Source organism: Oncorhynchus nerka, linkage group LG1 (genome assembly GCF_034236695.1).
Source record: "Oncorhynchus nerka isolate Pitt River linkage group LG1, Oner_Uvic_2.0, whole genome shotgun sequence".
Classification (NCBI taxonomy): Eukaryota; Metazoa; Chordata; class Actinopteri; order Salmoniformes; family Salmonidae; genus Oncorhynchus; species Oncorhynchus nerka.
Genome location: NC_088396.1, coordinates 57,216,964 through 57,237,813, shown reverse-complemented (window position 1 = coordinate 57,237,813; position 20,850 = coordinate 57,216,964). Strand labels below are relative to the sequence as shown.

General features: G+C 54.0%; 1 protein-coding gene across 1 annotated transcript in view; it reads left to right on the top strand.

The window, feature by feature from the left end:
* Positions 1 to 751: 751 nt before the first annotated feature.
* Positions 752 to 20,850, top strand: part of ankzf1 (ankyrin repeat and zinc finger peptidyl tRNA hydrolase 1) — a 51,288-nt gene continuing 31,189 nt past the window's right edge. The window contains exons 1-4 of the mRNA XM_065018601.1: positions 752 to 1,345; positions 3,963 to 4,133; positions 9,631 to 9,758; positions 15,926 to 16,028. Of these exons, the coding sequence (XP_064874673.1) occupies positions 3,980 to 4,133; positions 9,631 to 9,758; positions 15,926 to 16,028 (385 nt within the window). The 5' untranslated portion in view covers positions 752 to 1,345; positions 3,963 to 3,979. The remainder of the gene's footprint in view (positions 1,346 to 3,962; positions 4,134 to 9,630; positions 9,759 to 15,925; positions 16,029 to 20,850) is intronic.

The following is a 20,850-nucleotide window of genomic DNA, read 5'->3' as shown; positions in this document are numbered from 1 at the left end:
GGGCGTTCGCGCCCATCAACAACAGTCACCCACGATGCTGTCATGTTTTCAGCTCAGGAATTTGATCATCACACCTAATGTCAGTAACTGCCTGTTCGGGGGCAGAACGACAGATTCGTACTTTGTCAACTCAGGGATTTGAACTTGCAACCTTCCGGTTACTAGTCCAACACTCTAACCACTAGGCTACCCTGCCACACCATTGATGTTGGACAGGGTTGGAAGGGATTTGGGGGATGGGGAGGGCCTTACTGCTGCTCTTATTTATGACGACGAGTGGTTTGGCTCTCTCATTTGTGGTTTAACCTGTAAAAATAAAAACAGTTAAATAAAAAGAGACCTAAGACAATAACATAGCATGGTAGCAGCACAACACAGGGTACAAACAACAGCACAAAGGACAAGAAGGTAGAGTCAACAATACATCACACCTACTGTCAGTAACTGCCTGTTCAGGGGCAGAACGACAGATTCGTACTTTGTCAGCTCAGGGATTTGAACTTGCAACCTTCCGATTACTAGTCCAACACTCTAACCACTAGGCTACCCTGCCACACCATTGATGTTGGACAGGGTTGGAAGGGATTTTGGGGATGGGGAGGGCCTATTATAATTTACTAAGGCTCTTTATTTTCTCAGAAGTACTGAGTTTGGTAGGAGGATTATGACATGTTGTTAACCGTGATTGACCACACACTCCAGCACGGTAGGTGGCGCAATGCACTTTTAACGTTTGTTTGCGGACCGCCAATATATCATAGAAGAAGAAGTTGCTCAATCTGTCAGCCAAATAGTGTAGGTAGAGCGCTATCAAACTGGTAACTAGAATTTGTCTTTATTCAACATCGACAAGACGTGGCATCATTTTGGTACGTTTTTAAAACAACACATCTGGAAATTAGCTAGCTACTATGGTCACACGTTGCCATTGATTGATATGGCTAATGTTAGCTAGCTAGCTAACTAGTAGCAACCACCATAGCTAGCTCAGGGGTAGATAGTTAACTGTTTTACACGTGGTACGTTTATTCACGTAACGTTAGATAAGATTAAATAAAGTGGGTGTTTCAACATCAAATGTAAATATGACATAGTTTATAGATTATAGCCAATCCCTGAATTAGAAAACGGACTAAACTCAACTCCATGGTGGAGGAAGTCCCACAACAACTACTGTTTCCTTGTTGAGATTCAATTGGCACATGCGCATTTGTGCCGAGTTGCCGTCTTAGCGCTACAGCTATGAACAAACTGTTGGGAGAATGTATTAACGTCTACTGACAAAGTATGGATTTCAGCAAACAAAGAAAGGCACGCAACTACAGACAACAAACATAGGTACACGGTATGTGTTTCATCATTTAAAGCATGTACGTGTTGGCCCTGTATTCGGAGCTAGATTCCACTACGCCTGGTCTCTGCTCCACTCTGGTGGAGTCACCAGACACTTCATTCACCATGGAGTTTAGTCCGCTATGATCTAGCTACTGTAGTAGTTACACGTTGGTCTAGCTACTGTAGTAGTTACACGTTGGTCTAGCTACTGTAGTAGTTACACGTTGGTCTAGCTACTGTAGTAGTTACACGTTGATCTAGCTACTGTAGAAGTTACAAACGTTGATCTAGCTACTGTAGTAGTTACACGTTGGTCTAGCTACTGTAGTAGTTACACGTTGGTATAGCTACTGTAGTAGTTACACGTTGGTATAGCTACTGTAGAAGTTACAAACGTTGATCTAGCTACTGTAGTAGTTACAAACGTTGATCTAGCTACTGTAGTAGTTACACGTTGATCTAGCTACTGTACTAGTAACAAACGTTGATCTAGCTACTGTAGTAGTTAAACGTTGATCTAGCTACTGTAGTAGTTAAACGTTGATCTAGCTACTGTAGTAGTTACAAACGTTGATCTAGCTACTGTAGTAGTTACACGTTGATCTTGCTACTGTAGTAGTTACACGTTGGTCTAGCTACTGTAGTAGTTACACGTTGGTCTAGCTACTGTGGTAGTTACAAACGTTGATCTAGCTACTGTAGAAGTAACAAACGTTGATCTAGCTACTGTAGTAGTTACACGTTGATCTAGCTACTGTAGAAGTAACAAATGTTGATCTAGCTACTGTAGTAGTAACAAACGTTGATCTAGCTACTGTAGTAGTTACACGTTGATCTAGCTACTGTAGTAGTTACAAACGTTGATATAGCTACTGTAGTAGTTACACGTTGGTCTAGCTACTGTAGTAGTTACACGTTGATCTAGCTACTGTACTAGTAACAAACGTTGATCTAGCTACTGTAGTAGTTACACGTTGATCTAGCTACTGTAGTAGTTACAAACGTTGATATAGCTACTGTAGTAGTTACACGTTGATCTAGCTACTGTAGTAGTTACACGTTGATCTAGCTACTGTAGAAGTTACAAACGTTGATCTAGCTACTGTAGTAGTTACACGTTGATCTAGCTACTGTAGTAGTTACAAACGTTGATATAGCTACTGTAGTAGTTACACGTTGATCTAGCTACTGTAGAAGTTACAAACGTTGATCTAGCTACTGTAGTCGTTACACGTTGATCTAGCTACTGTAGAAGTTACAAACGTTGATCTAGCTACTGTAGTAGTTACACGTTGATCTAGCTACTGTAGTAGTTACACGTTGATCTAGCTACTGTAGTAGTTACAAACGTTGATATAGCTACTGTAGTAGTTACACGTTGATCTAGCTACTGTAGAAGTTACAAACGTTGATCTAGCTACTGTAGTCGTTACACGTTGATCTAGCTACTGTAGAAGTTACAAACGTTGATCTAGCTACTGTAGTCGTTACACGTTGATCTAGCTACTGTAGTAGTTACACGTTGATCTAGCTACTGTAGTAGTTACACGTTTTCTAGCTACTGTAGTAGTTACAAACGTTGATCTAGCTACTGTAGTAGTTACACGTTGATCTAGCTACTGTAGAAGTTACAAACGTTGATCTAGCTACTGTAGAAGTTACAAACGTTGATCTAGCTACTGTAGTAGTTACACGTTGATCTAGCTACTGTAGTAGTTACAAACGTTGATCTAGCTACTGTAGTAGTTACAAACGTTGATCTAGCTACTGTAGTAGTTACAAATGTTGATCTAGCTACTGTAGTAGTTACAAACGTTGATCTAGCTACTGTGGTAGTTACACGTTGATCTAGCTACTGTAGTAGTTACACGTTGATCTAGTTACTGTAGTAGTTACACGTTGGTCTAGCTACTGTAGTAGTTACAAACGTTGGTCTAGCTACTGTAGAAGTTACAAACGTTGATCTAGCTACTGTAGTAGTTACAAACGTTGATCTAGCTACTGTAGTAGTTACACGTTGGTCTAGCTACTGTAGTAGTTACACGTTGGTCTAGCTACTGTACTAGTAACAAACGTTGGTCTAGCTACTGTAGTAGTTACACGTTGGTCTAGCTACTGTAGAAGTTACAAACGTTGATCTAGCTACTGTAGTAGTTACACGTTGATCTAGCTACTGTAGTAGTTACAAACATTGGTCTAGCTACTGTAGTAGTTACAAACGTTGATCTAGCTACTGTAGTAGTTACACGTTGGTCTAGCTACTGTAGTAGTTACACGTTGATCTAGCTACTGTAGTAGTTACACGTTGGTCTAGCTACTGTAGTAGTAACAAACGTTGATCTAGCTACTGTAGTAGTTACACGTTGGTCTAGCTACTGTAGTAGTTAGAAACGTTGATCTAGCTACTGTAGTAGTTACAAACGTTGATCTAGCTACTGTAGTAGTTACAAACGTTGATCTAGCTACTGTAGTAGTTACAAACGTTGATCTAGCTACTGTAGTAGTTACAAACGTTGATCTAGCTACTGTAGTAGTTACACGTTGATCTAGCTACTGTAGAAGTTACAAACGTTGATCTAGCTACTGTAGTAGTTACAGATTCTCACTCTCATATTGATGTTCTTCAGATGCTCCGGAGTCCACAATGACCGCAGGTCCAGAACACCGCTCCGTGTTTGAGTACTGTCTTCAAGACTCTGCTCTACAGGAGGTCCGAGAAGTTACCAGTGTTCATGAGCCTCCTGTAGAGCCTCCTGTAGAGCCTCCTGAACACACCAAGAATCCACCACACAGTCATGGTGGGTAGCCAGCTGTAAGCTATGTCTATGGCTGTTGTACATCCTGAAAGCAGTTAATTGTGCCCCGGTTGTTTGTTTGTCATGTAAATAGTCATTAATATAAAGTCAACATGTAAAGTGTTGGTCCCATGTTTCATGAGCTGAAATAAAAGATCCCAGAAATGTTCCATACGCACAAAAAGCTTATTTCTCTCAAATTTTGTGCACAAATTAGTTTAGTGAGCATTTCTTTCTTGCCAAGATAATCCATCCACCTGACAGGTTTATCATATCATGAAGCTGATTCGAACAGCATGATCATTACACAGATGCACCTTGTGCTGGGGGACAATGAAAAGCCATTCTAAAATGTGCAGTTTTGTCACACAACACAATGCCACAGATGTCTCAAGTTTTTAGGGAGTGTGTAATTGGCATGCTGACTGCAAGAATGTCCAACAGAGCTGTTGCCAGAGAATTTAATGTTAATTTCTCTACCATAAGCCACCTCCAATGTAGTTTTAGAGAATTTGTCAGTACGTCCGACTGGCCTCACAACCACAGACCAGGTGTAACCACGCCAGCCTCACAGACCAGGTGTAACCACGCCAGCCCAACCACAGACCAGGTGTAACCACGCCAGCCTCACAGACCAGGTGTAACCACGCCAGCCCCACAGACCAGGTGTAACCACGCCAGCCCAGGACCTCCTCAACCACAGACCAGGTGTCACCACGCCAGCCCCACAGACCAGGTGTAACCACGCCAGCCCCACAGACCAGGTGTAACCACGCCAGCCCCACAGACCAGGTGTAACCACGCCAGCCCCACAGACCAGGTGTAACCACGCCAGCCCCACAGACCAGGTGTAACCACGACCCAGCCCCACAGACCAGGTGTCACCACGCACGACCAGCCCCACAGACCAGGTGTCACCCCACGACCAGGTGTAACCCCACAGACCAGGTGTAACCACGCCAGCCCCACAGACCAGGTGTAACCACGCCAGCCCCACAGACCAGGTGTCAACCACCCCACAGACCAGCCCGCCACCCCACAGACCAGGTGTAACCACGCCAGCCCCACAGACCAGGTGTAACCACGCCAGCCCCACAGACCAGGTGTAACCACGCCAGCCCCACAGACCAGGTGTAACCACGCCAGCCCCACAGACCAGGTGTAACCACGCCAGCCCACGCCAGCCCCACAGACCAGGTGTAACCACGCCAGCCCCACAGACCAGGTGTAACCACGCCAACCCCACAGACCAGGTGTCACCACGCCAGCCCCACAGACCAGGTGTCACAGACCAGGTGTAACGCCAGCCCCACAGACCAGGTGTAACCACGCCAGCCCCACAGACCAGGTGTAACCACGCCAGCCCCACAGACCAGGTGTAACCACGCCAGCCCCACAGACCAGGTGTAACGCCAGCCCCACAGACCAGGTGTAACCACGCCAGCCCCACAGACCAGGTGTAACCACGCCAGCCCCACAGACCAGGTGTAACCACGCCAGCCCCACAGACCATGTGTAACCACGCCAACCCTGAACCTTGGACCTTCAGACACCTGGACAGTGTCTGGGTCTGTAATAAATCTCTGGGTCTGTAAATAAATTATGTCTGTAATAAATCCCTTTTGTTGAGAGAAACTCATTCTGATTGTCTGGGCCTGGCTCTCCAGTGGGTGGGCCTGGCTCTCCAGTGGGTGGGCCTGGCTCTCCAGTGGGTGGGCCTGGCTCTCCAGTGGCTGGGCCTGGCTCCCCAGTGGCTGGGCCTGGCTCCCCAGTGGCTGGGCCTGGCTCTCCAGTGGCTGGGCCTGGCTCCCCAGTGGCTGGGCCTGGCTCCCCAGTGGCTGGGCCTGGCTCCCCAATGGATGGGCCTGGCTCCCCAGTGGCTGGGTCTGGCTCCCCAGTGGCTTGGTCTGGCTCTCCAGTGGCTGGGCCTGGCTCTCCAGTGGATGGGCCTGGCTCCCCAGTGGCTGGGTCTGGCTCCCCAATGGATGGGCCTGGCTCCCCAGTGGATGGGCCTGGCTCCCCAGTGGATGGGCCTGGCTCCCCAGTGGATGGGCCTGGCTCCCCAGTGGCTGGGCCTGGCTCCCCAGTGGCTGGGCCTGGCTCCCCAATGGATGGGCCTGGCTCCCCAGTGGATGGGCCTGGCTCCCCAATGGATGGGTCTGGCTCCGGACTGGATGGGCCTGGCTCCGGAGTGGATGGGCCTGGCTCCCCAGTGGGTGGGCCTGGCTCCCCAGTGGGTGGGCCTGGCTCCCCAGTGGCTGGGTCTGGCTCCGGACTGGATGGGCCTGGCTCCGGAGTGGATGGGCCTGGCTCCCCAGTGGATGGGCCTGGCTCCCCAGTGGGTGGGCCTGGCTCCCCAGTGGATGGGCCTGGCTCCCCAGTGGGTGGTGGGCCTGGCTCCCCAGTGGATGGGCCTGGCTCCCCAATGGATGGGCCTGGCTCCCCAATGGATGGGCCTGGCTCCCCAGTGGATGGGCCTGGCTCCCCCAATGGATGGGCCTGGCTCCCCAGTGGATGGGCCTGGCTCCTCAGTGGATGGGCCTGGCTCCTCAGTGGCTGGGTCTGGCTCCGGACTGGATGGGCCTGGCTCCCCAATGGATGGGCCTGGCTCCGGAGTGGATGGGCCTGGCTCCGGAGTGGATGGGCCTGGCTCCCCAATGGATGGGTCTGGCTCCCCAGTGGATGGGCCTGGCTCCGGAGTGGATGGGCCTGGCTCCCCAGTGGGTGGGCCTGGCTCTCCAGTGGCTGGGTCTGGCTCCGGACTGGATGGGCCTGGCTCCCCAGTGGATGGGTCTGGCTCCCCAGTGGCTGGGCCTGGCTCCGGAGTGGATGGGCCTGGCTCCCCAGTGTCTGGGCCTGGCTCCCCAGTGTCTGGGCCTGGCTCCCCAGTGGATGGGTCTGGCTCTGGACTGGATGGGCCTGGCTCCCCAGTGGATGGGCCTGGCTCCCCAGTAGATGGGCCTGGCTCCCCAGTGGATGGGTCTGGCTCCGGACTGGATGGGCCTGGCTCCCCAGTGGATGGGTCTGGCTCCCCAGTGGCTGGGCCTGGCTCCCCAGTGTCTGGGCCTGGCTCCCCAGTGTCTGGGCCTGGCTCCCCAGTGGCTGGGCCTGGCTACGGAGTGGATGGGTCTGGCTCCCCAATGGATGGGCCTGGCTCCCCAGTGGATGGGTCTGGCTCCCCAATGGATGGGCCTGGCTCCCCAGTGGATGGGCCGGCTCCCCAGTGTCTGGGCCTGGCTCCCCAGTGTCTGGGCCTGGCTCCCCAGTGGCTGGGCCTGGCTCCGGAGTGGATGGGTCTGGCTCCCCAGTGGCTGGGCCTGGCTACGGAGTGGATGGGTCTGGCTCCCCAATGGATGGGCCTGGCTCCCCAGTGGATGGGCCTGGCTCCCCAGTGGATGGGCCTGGCTCCCCAGTGGATGGGCCTGGCTCCCCAGTGGGTGGGCCTGGCTCCCCAGTGGGTGGGCCTGGCTCCCCAGTGGGTGGGCCTGGCTCCCCAGTGGGTGGGCCTGGCTCCCCAGTGGATGGGCCTGGCTCCCCAGTGGATGGGTCTGGCTCCCCAGTGGATGGGCCTGGCTCCCCAGTGGGTGGGCCTGGCTCCCCAGTGGATGGGCCTGGCTCCCCAATGGATGGGCCTGGCTCCCCAATGGATGGGCCTTGCTCCCCAGTGGATGGGCCTGGCTCTGGAATGAATGGGCCTGGCTCCGGAGTGGATGGGCCTGGCTCCCCAATGGATGGGTCTGGCTCCCCAGTGGCTGGGTCTGGCTCCGGAGTGGATGGGCCTGGCTCCCCAATGGATGGGCCTGGCTCCCCAGTGGATGGGCCTGGCTCCCCAGTGTCTGGGCCTGGCTCCCCAGTGTCTGGGCCTGGCTCCCCAGTGGATGGGCCTGGCTCCCCAGTGGATGGGCCTGGCTCCCCAATGGATGGGTCTGGCTCCCCAGTGGCTGGGTCTGGCTCCGGAGTGGATGGGCCTGGCTCCCCAGTGGATGGGCCTGGCTCCCCAGTGGATGGGCCTGGCTCCCCAGTGGATGGGCCTGGCTCCCCAGTGGATGGGCCTGGCTCCCCAGTGGGTGGGCCTGGCTCCGGAGTGGATGGGTCTGGCTCCCCAGTGGCTGGGCCTGGCTCCGGAGTGGATGGGCCTGGCTCCCCAGTGTCTGGGCCTGGCTCCCCAGTGGCTGGGCCTGGCTCCCCAGTGGCTGGGCCTGGCTCCGGAGTGGATGGGTCTGGCTCCCCAATGGATGGGCCTGGCTCCCCAGTGGCTGGGCCTGGCTCCCTAATGGATGGGCCTGGCTCCCCAATGGATGGGCCTGGCTCCCCAGTGGATGGGTCTGGCTCCCCAATGGATGGGCCTGGCTCTGGAATGAATGGGCCTGGCTCCGGAGTGGCTGGGCCTGGCTCCGGAGGGGATGGGCCTGGCTCCCCAGTGTCTGGGCCTGGCTCCCCAGTGTCTGGGCCTGGCTCCCCAGTGGCTGGGCCTGGCTACGGAGTGGATGGGTCTGGCTCCCCAATGGATGGGCCTGGCTCCCCAGTGGATGGGTCTGGCTCCCCAATGGATGGGCCTGGCTCCCCAGTGGATGGGCCTGGCTCCCCAGTGGATGGGTCTGGCTCCGGACTGGATGGGCCTGGCTCCCCAGTGTCTGCGCCTGGCTCCCCAGTGTCTGGGCCTGGCTCCGGAGTGGATGGGTCTGGCTCCCCAGTGGCTGGGCCTGGCTACGGAGTGGATGGGTCTGGCTCCCCAATGGATGGGCCTGGCTCCCCAGTGGATGGGCCTGGCTCCCCAGTGGATGGGCCTGGCTCCCCAGTGGATGGGCCTGGCTCCCCAATGGATGGGCCTGGCTCCCCAGTGGATGGGTCTGGCTCCCCAATGGATGGGCCTGGCTCTGGAATGAATGGGCCTGGCTCCGGAGTGGATGGGCCTGGCTCCCCAATGGATGGGCCTGGCTCCCCAGTGGCTGGGCCTGGCTCCCCAGTGGCTGGGCCTGGCTCCCCAGTGGCTGGGCCTGGCTACGGAGTGGATGGGTCTGGCTCCCCAATGGATGGGCCTGGCTCCCCAGTGGATGGGTCTGGCTCCCCAATGGATGGGCCTGGCTCCCCAGTGGATGGGCCTGGCTCCCCAATGGATGGGCCTGGCTCCCCAATGGATGGGCCTGGCTCCCCAATGGATGGGCCTGGCTCCCCAGTGGATGGGTCTGGCTCTGGAATGAATGGGCCTGGCTCCGGAGTGGATGGGCCTGGCTCCCCAGTGGGCCTGGGAGGGCAAAGGCCCACCCACTGGGGAGCCAGGCCCATCCACTGGGGAGCCAGGCCCATCCACTGGGGAGCCAGGCCCACCCATGGCTGCGCCCCTGCCCAGTCATATGAAATCCATAGATTTATTTCAATTGACTGATTTCCTTATATGTATATTAAGTCTGTAAATTCGTTGAAATTGTTGCATATTTTTTAGTTCGGTATAGTTTATCTCCCATGTTACTCAAGTCCTGTATGTCTGTCATCCTAACAGGAGTGACTGGGTGCCCCAAGGAGGATCTCCAGGATGATCTCCAGCCAGAGAGCAGCCTGGGTAGAGATGTGTCTGACAGGATGGTGTGCTCGGCCTGCCAGTGCCCCTTCGACACCCGGGAGGAGCAGGTGAATAACTGACTGAGGGATGGACTGACCAGAGACCATAAAGGAGAGATTCACCCATTTAGAATATTGGTTTTTTTTCTGCATCTTTGAGTTCTATAGATTCTATATATATATATATCTATTCTATAGATTCCCAGGTTAGTGTTACGATACCAACATTTAACTAACGATACCAACATTTAACTAACGATACCAACATTTAACTAACGATACCAGGCCAAGTATCACCATACCAACGATACAATACCAGGCCAGGTATCACGATACCAACATTTTACTAACGATACCAGGCCAGGTATCACCATACCAACATTTTACTAACGATACCAGGCCAGGTATCACCATACCAACATTTTACTAACGATACCAGACAGTCTCCTTTATCTACTGACCCAGAGTCAGACGGTCTCCGTTATCTACTGACCCAGAGTCAGACGGTCTCCGTTATCTACTGACCCAGAGTCAGACGGTCTCCTTTATCTACTGACCCAGAGTCAGACGGTCTCCTTTATCTACTGACCCAGAGTCAGACGGTCTCCCAATATCTACTGACCCAGAGTCAGACGGTCTCCTTTATCTACTGACCCAGAGTCAGACGGTCTCCTTTATCTACTGACCCAGAGTCAGACGGTCTCCTTTATCTACTGACCCAGAGTCAGACGGTCTCCTTTATCTACTGACCCAGAGTCAGACGGTCTCCTTTATCTACTGGGCCTGGCTCCGGGTGGATGGGCCTGGCTCCCCAGTGGGCCTGGGAGGGCCAGAGTCAGACGGTCTCCTTTATCTACTGACCCAGAGTCAGACGGTCTCCTTTATCTACTGACCCAGAGTCAGACGGTCTCCTTTATCTACTGACCCAGAGTCAGACGGTCTCCTTTATCTACTGACCCAGAGTCAGACGGTCTCCTTTATCTACTGACCCAGAGTCAGACGGTCTCCTTTATCTACTGACCCAGAGTCAGACGGTCTCCTTTATCTACTGACGACCAGAGAGTCAGACGGTCTCCTTTATCTACTGACGAGAGTCAGACGGTCTCCTTTATCTACTGACCCAGAGTCAGACGGTCTCCCTTTATCTACTGACCCAGAATCAGACGGTCTCCTTTATCTACTGACCCAGAGTCAGACGGTCTCCTTTATCTACTGACGCAGAGTCAGACGGTCTCCTTTATCTACTGACGCAGAGTCAGACGGTCTCCTTTATCTACTGACCCAGAGTCAGACGGTCTCCTTTATCTACTGACCCAGAGTCAGACGGTCTATATATATATATATCCTTTATCTACTGACCCAGAGTCAGACGGTCTCCTTTATCTACTGACCCAGAGTCAGACGGTCTCCTTTATCTACTGACCCAGAGTCAGACGGTCTCCTTTATCTACTGACCCAGAGTCAGACGGTCTCCTTTATCTACTGACCCAGAGTCAGACGGTCTCCTTTATCTACTGACCCAGAGTCAGACGGTCTCCTTTATCTACTGACCCAGAGTCAGACGGTCTCCTTTATCTACTGACCCAGAGTCAGACGGTCTCCTTTATCTACTGACCCAGAGTCAGACGGTCTCCTTTATCTACTGACCCAGAGTCAGACGGTCTCCTTTATCTACTGACCCAGAGTCAGACGGTCTCCTTTATCTACTGACCCAGAGTCAGACGGTCTCCTTTATCTACTGACCCAGAGTCAGACGGTCTCCTTTATCTACTGACCCAGAGTCAGACGGTCTCCTTTATCTACTGACCCAGAGTCAGACGGTCTCCTTTATCTACTGACCCAGAGTCAGACGGTCTCCTTTATCTACTGACCCAGAATCAGACGGTCTCCTTTATCTACTGACCCAGAGTCAGACGGTCTCCTTTATCTACTGACGCAGAGTCAGACGGTCTCCTTTATCTACTGACCCAGAGTCAGACGGTCTCCTTTATCTACTGACCCAGAGTCAGACGGTCTCCTTTATCTACTGACCCAGAGTCAGACGGTCTCCTTTATCTACTGACCCAGAGTCAGACGGTCTCCTTTATCTACTGACCCAGAGTCAGACGGTCTCCTTTATCTACTGACCCAGAGTCAGACGGTCTCCTTTATCTACTGACCCAGAGTCAGACGGTCTCCTTTATCTACTGACCCAGAGTCAGACGGTCTCCTTTATCTACTGACCCAGAGTCAGACGGTCTCCTTTATCTACTGACCCAGAGTCAGACGGTCTCCTTTATCTACTGACCCAGAGTCAGACGGTCTCCTTTATCTACTGACCCAGAGTCAGACGGTCTCCTTTATCTACTGACCCAGAGTCAGACGGTCTCCTTTATCTACTGACCCAGAGTCAGACGGTCTCCTTTATCTACTGACCCAGAGTCAGACGGTCTCCTTTATCTACTGACCCAGAGTCAGACGGTCTCCTTTATCTACTGACCCAGAGTCAGACGGTCTCCTTTATCTACTGACCCAGAGTCAGACGAGGTCCTTTATCTACTGACCCAGAGTCAGATGGGCTCCTTTATCTACTGACCCAGAGTCAGATGGTCTCCTTTATCTACTGACCCAGAGTCAGATGGTCTCCTTTATCTACTGACCCAGAGTCAGATGGTCTCCTTTATCTACTGACCCAGAGTCAGATGGTCTCCTTTATCTACTGACCCAGAGTCAGATGGTCTCCTTTATCTACTGACCCAGAGTCAGATGGTCTCCTTTATCTACTGACCCAGAGTCAGATGGTCTCCTTTATCTACTGACCCAGAGTCAGATGAGGTCCTTTATCTACTGACCCAGAGTCAGATGGTCTCCTTTATCTACTGACCCAGAGTCAGATGGTCTCCTTTATCTACTGACGCAGAGTCAGATGGTCTCCTTTATCTACTGACCCAGAGTCAGACTGTCTCCGTTATCTACTGACCCAGAGTCAGACGGTCTCCTTTATCTAAAGTGGCTGTTCCACTGGATGTCATAAGGTGAAAGCACCAATTTGTAAGTCGCTCTGGATAAGAGCGTCTGCTAAATGACTTAAATGTAAATGTAAATGTAAATCTACTGACCCAGAGTCAGACGGTCTCCTTTATCTACTGACCCAGAGTCAGGCGGTCTCCTTTATCTACTGACCCAGAGTCAGACGGTCTCCTTTATCTACTGACCCAGAGTCAGGCGGTCTCCTTTATCTACTGACCCAGAGTCAGGCGGTCTCCTTAATCTACTGACCCAGAGTCAGACGGTCTCCTTTATCTACTGACGCAGAGTCAGACGGTCTCCTTTATCTACTGACCCAGAGTCAGACGGTCAGACGGTCCTTTATCTACTGACCCAGAGTCAGACGGTCTCCTTTATCTACTGACCCAGAGTCAGACGGTCTCCTTTATCTACTGACCCAGAGTCAGACGGTCTCCTTTATCTACTGACCCAGAGTCAGACGGTCTCCTTTATCTACTGACCCAGAGTCAGACGGTCTCCTTTATCTACTGACCCAGAGTCAGACGGTCTCCTTTATCTACTGACCCAGAGTCAGACGGTCTCCTTTATCTACTGACCCAGAGTCAGACGGTCTCCTTTATCTACTGACCCAGAGTCAGACGGTCTCCTTTATCTACTGACCCAGAGTCAGACGGTCTCCTTTATCTACTGACCCAGAGTCAGACGGTCTCCTTTATCTACTGACCCAGAGTCAGATGGTCTCCTTTATCTACTGACCCAGAGTCAGACGGTCTCCTTTATCTACTGACCCAGAGTCAGACGGTCTCCTTTATCTACTGACCCAGAGTCAGACGGTCTCCTTTATCTACTGACCCAGAGTCAGATGGGCTCCTTTATCTACTGACCCAGAGTCAGATGGTCTCCTTTATCTACTGACCCAGAGTCAGATGGTCTCCTTTATCTACTGACCCAGAGTCAGATGGTCTCCTTTATCTACTGACCCAGAGTCAGATGGTCTCCTTTATCTACTGACCCAGAGTCAGATGGTCTCCTTTATCTACTGACCCAGAGTCAGATGGTCTCCTTTATCTACTGACCCAGAGTCAGATGGTCTTGTATCTACTCAGATTATCTACTGACCCAGAGTCAGATGAGGTCCTTTATCTACTGACCCAGAGTCAGATGGTCTCCTTTATCTACTGACCCAGAGTCAGATGGTCTCCTTTATCTACTGACGCAGAGTCAGATGGTCTCCTTTATCTACTGACCCAGAGTCAGACTGTCTCCGTTATCTACTGACCCAGAGTCAGACGGTCTCCTTTATCTAAAGTGGCTGTTCCACTGGATGTCATAAGGTGAAAGCACCAATTTGTAAGTCGCTCTGGATAAGAGCGTCTGCTAAATGACTTAAATGTAAATGTAAATGTAAATCTACTGACCCAGAGTCAGACGGTCTCCTTTATCTACTGACCCAGAGTCAGGCGGTCTCCTTTATCTACTGACCCAGAGTCAGACGGTCTCCTTTATCTACTGACCCAGAGTCAGGCGGTCTCCTTTATCTACTGACCCAGAGTCAGGCGGTCTCCTTAATCTACTGACCCAGAGTCAGGCGGTCTCCTTAATCTACTGACCCAGAGTCAGACGGTCTCCTTAATCTACTGACCCAGAGTCAGACGGTCTCCTTAATCTACTGACCCAGAGTCAGATGGTCTCCGTTATCTACTGACCCAGAGTCAGATGAGGCCCTTTATCTACTGACCCAGAGTCAGATGGACTCCTTTATCTACTGACCCAGAGTCAGATGAGGCCCTTTATCTACTGACCCAGAGTCAGATGGGCTCCTTTATCTACTGACCCAGAGTCAGATGGTCTCCTTTATCTACTGACCCAGAGTCAGATGGACTCCTTTATCTACTGACCCAGAGTCAGACGGTCTCCTTTATCTACTGACCCAGAGTCAGACGGTCTCCGTTATCTACTGACCCAGAGTCAGACGGTCTCCTTTATCTACTGACCCAGAGTCAGACGGTCTCCTTTATCTACTGACCCAGAGTCAGACGGTCTCCTTTATCTACTGACCCAGAGTCAGACGGTCTCCTTTATCTACTGACCCAGAGTCAGACGGTCTCCGTTATCTACTGACCCAGAGTCAGACGGTCTCCGTTATCTACTGAGCCAGACGGTCTCCTTAATCTACTGACCCAGAGTCAGATGGTCTCCGTTATCTACTGACCCAGAGTCAGGCGGTCTCCTGGATACCATTTTTATGTCTCTGCGTCCAGTTAACAGGAAGTTGCTATGTAGCGCAATGACTTGAGGTATATTATATCGTGAATACCGTAGACTTCAAGTCATTGCGCTAACGCTAGTAAGCATTGGCTTGCGAAACTACCTCCAACTTCCTCCATACTGGACACAGAGACCTAAAAACCCGTGAATTCATCTGACTCTGGGGAAGAAAATAAAAAGCCTCATGACAAAATCCTGAAGTATCATTTAAGTCAGTGTGGTACTAGTCAGTCAGTGTGGTACTAGTCAGTCAGTGTGGTACTAGTCAGTCAGTGTGGGACTAGTCAGTCAGTGTGGTACTAGTCAGTCAGTGTGGGACTAGTCAGTCAGTGTGGGACTAGTCAGTCAGTGTGGGACTAGTCGGTCAGTGTGGGACTAGTCGGTCAGTGTGGGACTAGTCGGTCAGTGTGGTACTAGTCAGTCAGTGTGGTACTAGTCAGTCAGTGTGGGACTAGTCAGTCAGTGTGGTACTAGTCAGTCAGTGTGGGACTAGTCAGTCAGTGTGGGACTAGTCAGTCAGTGTGGTACTAGTCAGTCAGTGTGGGACTAGTCAGTCAGTGTGGGACTAGTCAGTCAGTGTGGGACTAGTCAGTCAGTGTGGTACTAGTCAGTCAGTGTGGGACTAGTCAGTCAGTGTGGGACTAGTCAGTCAGTGTGGGACTAGTCAGTGTGGTACTAGTCAGTCAGTGTGGTACTAGTCAGTCAGTGTGGTACTAATCAGTCAGTGTGGGACTAGTCAGTCAGTGTGGTACTAGTCAGTCAGTGTGGTACTAGTCAGTCAGTGTGGGACTAGTCTCAGTGTGGGACTAGTCAGTCAGTGTGGTACTAGTCAGTCAGTGTGGTACTAGTCAGTCAGTGTGGTACTAGTCAGTGTGGGACTAGTCAGTGTGGGACTAGTCAGTGTGGGACTAGTCAGTGTGGGACTAGTCAGTGTGGGACTAGTCAGTGGTTTAGATGTGGAGTGTAATTTTTACTTTCAGATGGAGCACTACAAGCTTGACTGGCACCGTTTCAACCTGAGGCAGAGACCATCTGGTAAAACACCAGCCACAGTGGAGGAGTTTGAGAGGAAGACCGGTGGAGGTGAGTCACCACACATCTAATCTGGGCACTCAGAACCAAATCAGCAACTCTATGTTAAGGTTCAGGTTGTCATGGGAGACGGCCAGACGTAACTACCTCATCAAGGCAAAGAGTGGCTACTTTGAAGAATATAAAATATATGTTGATTTGTTTAACACTTTTTTGGTTACTACATGATTCCATATGTGTTATTTCATTAGTTTTGATGTCTTCACTATTATTATTTTTATAATTATTATTACTATTAATAGGTTGGCCACCGTAGGGCACTGATAGGTTGGCCACCGTAGGGCCCTGATAGGTTGGCCACCGTAGGGCCCTGATAGGTTGGCCACGGTAGGCCCCGATAGGTTGGCCACCGTAGGGCACTGATAGGTTGGCCACCGTAGGGCCCTGATAGGTTGGCCACCGTAGGGCCCTGATAGGTTGGCCACCGTAGGCCCCGATAGGTTGGCCACGGTAGGCCCCGATAGGTTGGCCACCGTAGGCCCTGATAGGTTGGCCACCGTAGGGCCCCGATAGGTTGGCCACCGTAGGGCCCCGATAGGTTGGCCACCGTAGGCCCCGATAGGTTGGCCACCGTAGGCCCCTGATAGGTTGGCCACCGTAGGCCCCGATAGGTTGACCACCGTAGGCCCCCGATAGGTTGGCCACCGTAGGGCCCTGATAGGTTGGCCACCGTAGGGCCCTGATAGGTTGGCCACCGTAGGCCCCGATAGGTTGGCCACGGTAGGCCCCGATAGGTTGGCCACCGTAGGCCCTGATAGGTTGGCCACCGTAGGGCCCCGATAGGTTGACCACCGTAGGGCCCCGATAGGTTGGCCACCGTAGGGCCCCGATAGGTTGGCCACCGTAGGCCCCGATAGGTTGGCCACCGTAGGCCCCTGATAGGTTGGCCACCGTAGGCCCCGATAGGTTGACCACCGTAGGCCCCCGATAGGTTGGCCACCGTAGGGCCCTGATAGGTTGGCCACCGTAGGCCCCTGATAGGTTGGCCACCGTAGGGCCCTGATAGGTTGGCCACCGTAGGCCCCCGATAGGTTGGCCACCGTAGGCCCCGATAGGTTGGCCACGGTAGGCCCCGATAGGTTGGCCACCGTAGGCCCTGATAGGTTGGCCACCGTAGGGCCCCGATAGGTTGACCACCGTAGGGCCCCGATAGGTTGGCCACCGTAGGGCCCCGATAGGTTGGCCACCGTAGGCCCCCGATAGGTTGGCCACCGTAGGCCCCTGATAGGTTGGCCACCGTAGGCCCCGATAGGTTGACCACCGTAGGCCCCCGATAGGTTGGCCACCGTAGGCCCCCGATAGGTTGGCCACCGTAGGCCCCGATAGGTTGGCCACCGTAGGCCCCGATAGGTTGGCCACCGTAGGGCCCCGATAGGTTGGCCACCGTAGGCCCCGATAGGTTGGCCACCGTAGGGCCCCGATAGGTTGGCCACCGTAGGCCCCCGATAGGTTGGCCACCGTAGGCCCCGATAGGTTGGCCACCGTAGGCCCCGATAGGTTGGCCACCGTAGGCCCCTGATAGGTTGGCCACCGTAGGCCCCGATAGGTTGGCCACCGTAGGCCCCGATAGATAGGTTGGCCACCGTAGGCCCCGATAGGTTGGCCACCGTAGGCCCCGATAGGTTGGCCACCGTAGGCCCCGATAGGTTGGCAACCGTAGGCCCCGATAGGTTGGCCACCGTAGGCCCCGATAGGTGGGCCACCGTAGGCCCCTGATAGGTTGGCCACCGTAGGGCCCCGATAGATAGGTTGGCCACCGTAGGGCCCCGATAGATAGGTTGGCCACCGTAGGCCCCCGATAGATAGGTTGGCCACCGTAGGACCCCGATAGGTTGGCCACCGTAGGCCCCGATAGGTTGGCCACCGTAGGCCCCGATAGGTTGGCCACCGTAGGCCCCGATAGGTTGGCAACCGTAGGCCCCGATAGATAGGTTGGCCACCGTAGGCCCCAGATAGATGGGGCCACCGTAGGCCCCTAGATAGGTTGGCCACCGTAGGGCCCCGATAGATAGGTTGGCCACCGTAGGGCCCCGATAGATAGGTTGGCCACCGTAGGCCCCCGATAGATAGGTTGGCCACCGTAGGACCCCGATAGGTTGGCCACCGTAGGCCCCGATAGGTTGGCCACCGTAGGCCCCCGATAGATAGGTTGGCCACCGTAGGCCCCAGATAGATAGGTTGGCCACCGTAGGGCCCCGATAGATAGGTTGGCCACCGTAGGGCCCCGATAGATAGGTTGGCCACCGTAGGGCCCCGATAGATAGGTTGGCCACCGTAGGGCCCCGATAGATAGGTTGGCCACCGTAGGGCCCCGATAGATAGGTTGGCCACCGTAGGGCCCCGATAGATAGGTTGGCCACCGTAGGGCCCCAGATAGATAGGTTGGCCACCGACCGTAGGCCCCAGATAGATAGGTTGGCCACCGACCGTAGGCCCCAGATAGATAGGTTGGCCACCGACCGTAGGCCCCAGATAGATAGGTTGGCCACCGACCGTAGGCCCCAGATAGATAGGTTGGCCACCGACCGTAGGCCCCAGATAGATAGGTTGGCCACCGACCGTAGGCCCCAGATAGATAGGTTGGCCACCGACCGTAGGCCCCCGATAGATAGGTTGGCCACCGACCGTAGGCCCCCGATAGATAGGTTGGCCACCGACCGTAGGCCCCAGATAGATAGGTTGGCCACCGACCGTAGGCCCCAGATAGATAGGTTGGCCACCGACCGTAGGCCCCCGATAGATAGGTTGGCCACCGACCGTAGGCCCCCGATAGATAGGTTGGCCACCGTAGGACCCCGATAGATAGGTTGGCCACCGTAGGCCCCAGATAGATAGGTTGGCCACCGTAGGCCCCAGATAGATAGGTTGGCCACCGTAGGCCCCCGATAGATAGGTTGGCCACCGTAGGACCCCGATAGGTTGGCCACCGTAGGACCCCGATAGATAGGTTGGCCACCGTAGGCCCCAGATAGATAGGTTGGCCACCGTAGGGCCCCAGATAGATAGGTTGGCCACCGTAGGGCCCCAGATAGATAGGTTGGCCACCGTAGGCCCCCGATAGATAGGTTGGCCACCGTAGGCCCCCGATAGATAGGTTGGCCACCGTAGGACCCAGATAGATAGGTTGGCCACCGTAGGCCCCAGATAGATAGGTTGGCCACCGACCGTAGGCCCCAGATAGATAGGTTGGCCACCGACCGTAGGCCCCAGATAGATTGGTTGGCCACCGTAGGCCCCAGATAGATAGGTTGGCCACCGTAGGCCCCAGATAGATAGGTTGGCCACCGACCGTAGGCCCCCGATAGATAGGTTGGCCACCGTAGGCCCCAGATAGATAGGTTGGCCACCGTAGGACCCCGATAGATAGGTTGGCCACCGTAGGGCCCCGATAGATAGGTTGGCCACCGTAGGGCCCCGATAGATAGGTTGGCCATCGTAGGGCCCCGATAGATAGGTTGGCCACCGTAGGGCCCCGATAGGTTGGCCACCGTAGGCCCCCGATAGATAGGTTGGCCACCGTAGGGCCCCGATAGATAGGTTGGCCACCGACCGTAGGCCCCAGATAGATAGGTTGGCCACCGTAGGGCCCCAGATAGATAGGTTGGCCACCGTAGGGCCCCAGATAGATAGGTTGGCCACCGTAGGGCCCCAGATAGATAGGTTGGCCACCGTAGGGCCCCAGATAGATAGGTTGGCCACCGTAGGGCCCCAGATAGATAGGTTGGCCACCGTAGGCCCCAGATAGATAGGTTGGCCACCGTAGGACCCCGATAGGTTGGCCACCGTAGGCCCCGATAGGTTGGCCACCGTAGGCCCCGATAGGTTGGCCACCGTAGGCCCCCGATAGATAGGTTGGCCACCGTAGGCCCCAGATAGATAGGTTGGCCACCGTAGGGCCCCGATAGATAGGTTGGCCACCGTAGGACCCCGATAGATAGGTTGGCCACCGTAGGACCCCGATAGGTTGGCCACCGTAGGCCCCGATAGGTTGGCCACCGTAGGCCCCGATAGGTTGGCCACCGTAGGCCCCCGATAGATAGGTTGGCCACCGTAGGCCCCAGATAGATAGGTTGGCCACCGTAGGGCCCCGATAGATAGGTTGGCCACCGTAGGGCCCCGATAGATAGGTTGGCCACCGTAGGGCCCCGATAGATAGGTTGGCCACCGTAGGGCCCCGATAGATAGGTTGGCCACCGTAGGGCCCCAGATAGATAGGTTGGCCACCGACCGTAGGCCCCAGATAGATAGGTTGGCCACCGTAGGCCCCAGATAGATAGGTTGGCCACCGACCGTAGGCCCCCGATAGATAGGTTGGCCACCGACCGTAGGCCCCCGATAGATAGGTTGGCCACCGTAGGACCCCGATAGATAGATTGGCCACCGTAGGCCCCAGATAGATAGGTTGGCCACCGTAGGCCCCAGATAGATAGGTTGGCCACCGTAGGACCCCGATAGGTTGGCCACCGTAGGACCCCGATAGATAGGTTGGCCACCGTAGGACCCAGATAGATAGGTTGGCCACCGTAGGCCCCAGATAGATAGGTTGGCCACCGACCGTAGGCCCCAGATAGATTGGTTGGCCACCGTAGGCCCCAGATAGATAGGTTGGCCACCGTAGGCCCCAGATAGATAGGTTGGCCACCGACCGTAGGCCCCCGATAGATAGGTTGGCCACCGTAGGCCCCCGATAGATAGGTTGGCCACCGACCGTAGGCCGAACAGATATAAAGGCTGCTGGTACTAATGCTTCATGAAAGGAGTGTATATATTCGGCCAGGCGATGTGAGTTTATACACTTACTGAATGGAGGTTT